The sequence below is a fragment of the Cavia porcellus genome, unplaced genomic scaffold (assembly GCF_034190915.1).
Source record: "Cavia porcellus strain 051 isolate PalLab524CR breed Dunkin Hartley unplaced genomic scaffold, mCavPor4.1 scaffold_1, whole genome shotgun sequence".
Lineage (NCBI taxonomy): Eukaryota > Metazoa > Chordata > Mammalia > Rodentia > Caviidae > Cavia > Cavia porcellus.
Window position 1 is genome coordinate 189,532,959 of NW_026947484.1, and position 6,389 is coordinate 189,539,347.

The 6,389-nt window shown below is 42.5% G+C and overlaps 1 protein-coding gene across 1 annotated transcript in view; it reads right to left on the minus strand.

Annotated features, from left to right (window-relative positions):
* Nucleotides 1–6,367, minus strand: part of Ncbp1 (nuclear cap binding protein subunit 1) — a 56,899-nt gene extending 50,532 nt beyond the window's left edge. The window contains exon 1 of the mRNA XM_063225022.1: nucleotides 6,060–6,367. Coding sequence (XP_063081092.1) covers nucleotides 6,060–6,093 — 34 coding nt within the window. The 5' untranslated portion in view covers nucleotides 6,094–6,367. The remainder of the gene's footprint in view (nucleotides 1–6,059) is intronic.
* Between the last annotated feature and the right edge of the window lie 22 nt (nucleotides 6,368–6,389).

Consider the following 6,389-nt stretch of genomic DNA (forward strand, 5'->3'; position numbering starts at 1 on the left):
GCTGAGTTTTGACTTGCCAGTCCCTTAACCATCATAATCTGGCTTAAACAGGCACTAATCATGATTCTGAAGAGATGATGCCACAAAAAGTGTAACACACACTGGGTAACACGGCTGAGATGTACTCCTGGAGCTGTCTGTCTCTGTAAAGTTGGAGGCATGTGAGGCAGAGAGGGATTAGAGCCCTGATTAAGTTCATATCACATCTATGCCACACCATTTACTACAGTTCCACTACTCAAAGACCCAACTGTCACATAAATATCTTCTCCCTACCCCCAGGATTCACTCAGTGGGAAGAAAGGGAAAGGTGGGGTAAAAGATAATGCAATGTCTACAGAAACTGTCAGCCAGGACTTTGAAATAGCCTTTTTCTAGAGCAAGGGTTCTGAACTGAGTGTGCAGGTGGCAATCTCTGTAGATGTTTTCAGTTTTTACAACTAGGGGATTCAACTGGCATTTGGTGGGTAGACAGCACAAGCCATCCCAACCCAATAATCCAGCCCCACGTGTCAACAGTGCTGACGCTAAGCAACCCTGTTCCAGAAAGCAGAATACCCTAATAGTACCTGTCAGAACTACATTTTGATGAGGTTGGGAAAATGGAGACGGTGAGAAACTAGCTGAATGATAGCAGTTGGTTTTCTGGTTGTTGTGTTTTAAATTTTAACCACATTCTTCTCTTCTTTCTGGTCCATCTACTTCACTAACATTTCATCCCACCTCCACAGCTTTCCTAACAACCTTCCGATTGGTTTGTTCTAGCATGGAATCATAAAACAGCCTTCATGGGCCCTTTTTAAAGAGCTTGACAAGGTGGAAAATAATGCTACTGGATTTCTAAGGAAAAAGGACACAGGGATATACAGCAACATCTCTGAGCTGCAAACCCTCATCCCACTGATGATACTGAAAGACATTAGTTTGCACAATGAGGGAGCACAAAGTAGAATGAACTAGAGCTTCCCTTGAGATTTGACAGACTGCCAGGACGTGGGTGGGGTGAGATGGGATACAGACACAATGTCCATTCATGGACAATGATGAGACATCGAATTCAGAAGAAAATCTGGGTGGAGCAGAATAAAACACCTGATTAAGAGCAGTCTTTGGACGATTAGTTGAGTATTTCCACATACCGTTAAGAAATCAAGTCTCTGGGAGCTCCTAAAGCAAGAATAGGTTTTACATATCTCAGTGATATACACATAGCAGCACAACTCATAATAGCTGATGCCTGGGAGCAGCCCCTATGTCCACCAAGAGATCAAAGATAAAGAAAATGTGGTGTTTACACACAGTGAAGTGCTACTCTGCCATGAAGATAAACCTGAGTCATTTGCAGGAAAATGGTTGCACTTTGAGACCTTAATGTGAAATAAATCAGAAGTACATGCTTAAGTATCACTTGGTTTCTCTTATAAGGGAAACCCAAAGTAAAAATAAAAAGCAAAATAAAAGGTAACAGATGTAGGAAGGTAGGTCTTTCTCAAAGGGGAGAGATGGACAGAGGAGAAAAGGGAGCAATGGAATATGAAAAAAAGAATTGGGATGCGTTGCGTACATGTTAACTTCTCACAAGAAATGTAAACATTACATACTAATAAGTTTTACAATGTAAGTTAATGTTATATATTGCTACTTCACTGTGAATAGTTCACTAGCTGGCTAGTACAAAACAAAGAAGTCTTTCTGAAAATTTGCTTTGTTGGAGGCTGAGGCAGGAGAATTGCCATGAGTTAGAGGTCAGCAGGGCCAGCTTGAACTACATAGCAAGCTCTTGTTCTCAAAAAAAAAAAACAAAAAAGATTTTGCTTTGTTAAAATAACCTAAAAGTACCTTAACATAGCAAATATGAAATATTTCTCTATAAGGTAATTCTAATTTTACATAAATACACCATACTATTTCTTACATCCTTATAGAATTCTATGTACTACAAAATTTTTTGTACCTACAAGTAGAAAACAAAAACCAATCCTTTAAAATAAAAATGAATGCCTTTACTGCTATTCACTGTTTTAATTTTTTCCTAAATAAAAAGACAATTACAGTTTAAAAGATAAGGACCTAACCCGACTTTAGCTTAAATGGAGCTACATGAGTTTTTGAAGAGTCTAAATCTCTTCACAGGAAAAAACTGTATTTCACACTTGGTAGTTTCCATGCAGCCTCCCCTGCCTAGTTCTTGGCTGACTTCTACATGAACTTTCTTTGTACACTCCACTAGCCTCACCTCTGTGAAACTTAGTCTACTCTCAACACAGACTGATCCTGTAGGATCTGCCCCTCTGTTCTCTAATTCTGTCTCCCACAGTTTCTACTTCGCTCTATTTCCACACACTGGCCTCCTTGCTCTTCACTGAACTTAACAAGAATGCTCCAGCCAACAGGTATAGTGGCCCCTGCCTGTAATCCCAACTACTAGGGAGGCTGAGGCAGAAAGATAAAAAATTCAACCCCAATCTGGGCAACTTGGTGATATTCCGTCTCTAATTTAAAAAAAAAAAAAAATCGCTGGGTATGTACATTAGTGCAATCCCTAGTACTGTAAAAATCACAAAACAACACTCAGGCCTGAGGACCTCTGCACTCACAGTTACCTCTGTTTGGACTACTGCTTTTCCCATATGACCATCTGGTTTGCTCCTGCAGGTCTCTGATCAGATGCCATTCCCACTGAGGCCTTCCTCAACAACTCTCTCACAGGAGTGGTCTCATCCTTTAAGAGGCCTTTTCGCCATAGTGCTTGGAAGCCACGGGTCCACCTTTATATTGCCAACTGCTATATCACAAGCAGTTGTAGGAGTGGTGGGCAAGTCCTAATGGATTATACGCTTGTCCTCTGGATTTAAGGAGGACTGGTTCTTGGATACACTCCCTCTCATCCTCAACAGACACCCAAATCTAAGGACCCTCAAGTCCCTTATGTAAAACAGAATAGCATTTGTATACACCCCTCACATGTATATTTCTTACGGCCTGTATTTAGATGTTCCTTCAAAACTGCTTGCATTAACAGGTAGGGCTTTTCTGAGGTGGTAGGATTTAGGGCATGTGATGATGGAATTGAGGGATGTGATTAGCAAATTAGTCCACTGACTAGTTAAGAATAGTTCTGGGTGTGGGTAATGGGAGGGCCTACTCTGGGTGTGGTTGGCATCACCCAGAGGTGAGCAGTACCAGAGGGATAAAGGGAGAACACGATGCTTCCCTATATGCTGCTGCTTCCCGACCACCTGCCATGAACTGCTTGTCCTCTGCGGGGCCCCTCTGCCCTGCCACCCCGCCTTGAAGTCAGCTAACTATGAACTGAAACCTTCACAAACTGAGCTCCAATAAACCTTTCCTCCTTTGACTTTGGCTATTGGGTATTTTTGTCTCAATAAGGAGAAAAGTAACTAAGACAACATCTAAAATAAGTCATCTCTAGGTTACTTACAATACCAACCCAATGCAATGTAAACACTATGTAGACAGTTGTTATACTGTATTGCTTAGGGAATGACAAAAAAAATTGAGTTTAGTCCTGACACAACTTCCCTCCCAAATATTTTCCAAACACAACTGGAAGAATATAGATATATAATTAGTAAATACAGAGGGTCAACTGTAAATAGTCAAACATGGAAATTCAGGGCAGTGAGGGAGTGTTAGGAGCTGTAATGACCCAGACAGGTCAGATATATCTAATTCTGACTACTGTAATTCCTAGTCTACTTCAAAATAGCCTTCAGAAATATCTAAACTTCCAATATTTCTAACTTTAAAAAACTTCACAGATGCTCAACTAAAAGGAAAGCTACCAAAATATGTGATTCAAATCACTATTTAGCGAAAACTCTGTTCATTTCCTATTGTGGCAATTTACAAAAGTTAAAGATTTGTTGTATTACAAGGTGGCTCTCCATGACTAATTTACTCACCAAAAACTCTGCTTAAAAAATGTCTTATTTTACATTTTTTTGTTTTAGTTACTCTGGGGTTCTTACTATATGCCCTAGTGATTCAGGTGCCAGTTAAGAGTAAAAGAAAATTATGCAAGCCTCCAAATAACCAAAGCAAAAATTGTTTTTCCACGTATCCACATTCCATTTCTCTGGTGATACCTCTTTAGGGATGCGCAAGAAGTGAGATGGAGAATGGACAAAGAAAAGAAAGCATAAAATTGGCAAGCACAAGGTCCTGAGTTCAATTCTTGGTACCAAAAAAAAAAAAAAAAAAAGTCTGTGCTAAAAATCAAAGCATGCTGAGTTAAGTGTGATGGTGCAAGTCTGTAATCTCAGAACTCTGGGAGATGAGGCAGAAGGGAGAAAGTTCAAGCCCAGCCTGGAGAACTTAGCAAGGTTCATCTCAAAATAACACAGGACTGAGGTTGTAGCTCAGTGTCAAAGCCCTGGCTTCAATCACTGGTATGAGTGAGAGGTTGGGGGGGGGGCGGGTTCAAATAGTGCAATGTAGTTATATCCTTGTAGCAGACAGCTCCTGGATTTGGTCCTCCTAGGGTGTCTGGGCACTGCTAGCCATGTCTTCCTGTTATTGACACTCAAGGATATAGACATTCACATGTCAGATTAGAAGGCTGGACTAGAATATCCCCTCAAGCCATACCCTAGCAGAAACCTCATTTTACTGTTAAACAATGCATGTAACGCTGTCCCCATTCTGTTTCAACACTCCAGAGAGAAAAATGTTAGTGGAGAAAACTCATTCAATTAAAAATTTTGAGCCAGACATGATAGCTCATGCCTGCAGTACCAGCACTAGGAGGCTGAGGCAGGAAGATCACTATAAGTTTGAAGCCAGCTGGGGCTGCAAAATGGTTCAAAGCCAACTTTAACTGAGACCCTACAGCAAAAATAATTTTTTTTAAACTTTTCTTACTCTCTTGGCCTGTGCCAGTGTTTATCACCCTAAAGGATTAACAGAAGATAGGGCCCGGAATATAGCTTGGTGGCATAAGCAGATGAAGAAAACATCCTTTCTTCTATATGACAGACCATTGTTTTAGTAAGTTATGCAACTTGGGCAGATCACAAAGTAAATAGTAGGCTCTGGTTTCAAACATTCCACTCCAAATCCTCTATGAGATACACTTCTTTCAAAGAATAATACCATAAAATATTAACAGAATTACTCTTAGATTTCATTGTTTTGTATATGGATGTGTGTTAACTTACTGTAATGCTTACTAAGGCAAGGATCTTTTCCTCTCTAAACTAGCAAAAAATTTCAAAAGAGAAGGGGACCAAGAGATGGAGGAAGTGGGAGAGAGAAGAGGAGAAGGGGATAGAAAAAAATTGAGATGTGTTATATACATGTACCAGTTCTTCAAGATGAATGTAATCGTGCACTGTAAGTACATACTAATAAAAAATAAACTAGCAAAATTATTCCTAACTTTTAGCAGGGCAACACTAGATCTCCATAAATACAACCATGCAAATGGACAAGAACCTTTGGGCTTCTCCAGTTAGTTTTCCAGTACTTTCTTACATGGGAGAAATACACTTAAGGTGAATCTAATGCAACAGCTATCTGTTTATCAGTGACTGCTTGGGCGTGAAGAAGACACAAAACTCTTTCCTTGCAACTTTCAAGAGGATAAGCAATGTACAACTAGTACAGAAGTAGAGTTCAGATGGCAACCTACCTGATTTTTATCACGGCTTTGTTGAGAAGTTTTCAGAGAGCCGTTTTCAGACCCAGCGTTTTAGGGGTTCAAATATAACACTGGAACTACTATGCCCCCATCACTGATCCAAAAAGGCAGCCGGACAAACACAGATGGCCTTTCCTGCTAGGCCGGGTAGGGCCAAATCCAAGAGTCCTTAGAGACCAGGGTAGGCCTAGGGGCTCAGAAGGCCTCCTATCCCTTGACAGAAGGAGCCGGGGGCGTGGCGAGGGAGTGACTTTCCAGATGCCGCCAGGTCACACCCGCAGGGGGTCAGCACTTTTCCTGCAACGCACCCCGAACTCTCCGTGCGAAAAAAAGGCTTCCCGTTCATTCCCCGATGACCCGAAGACCAAAGCCTGGGGATGAATTTGAGTGAACTCACCGTCATTCTCGTCGCTGTGCCGCCGCCGTGACATATTGCCCACCTGTGCGTTGTCGGGCGGCGGGCCGAATCGCTGGACCCGGGGGCACTACAGAATCAGTCGGAACGCCGACCGGCACCAAGAACCAACGAGGCGCGCGAAGAGGCCGGCGCGCAGGCGCACTCACTCGCGACGGCTCCCGGAAACGCGCGTGGAGAGGACGCCAGGTGGGCTGGGCAGCGAAGCGCCAGCGTCTGCCGCTCACCGGGCTACGGGCGTGTGGTCAGCACGCAGCCGCCCCCTCGGGCTTCCTCTGCTGTCGGCTGCTTCCTCCTCCCGCCTTCCGCTCT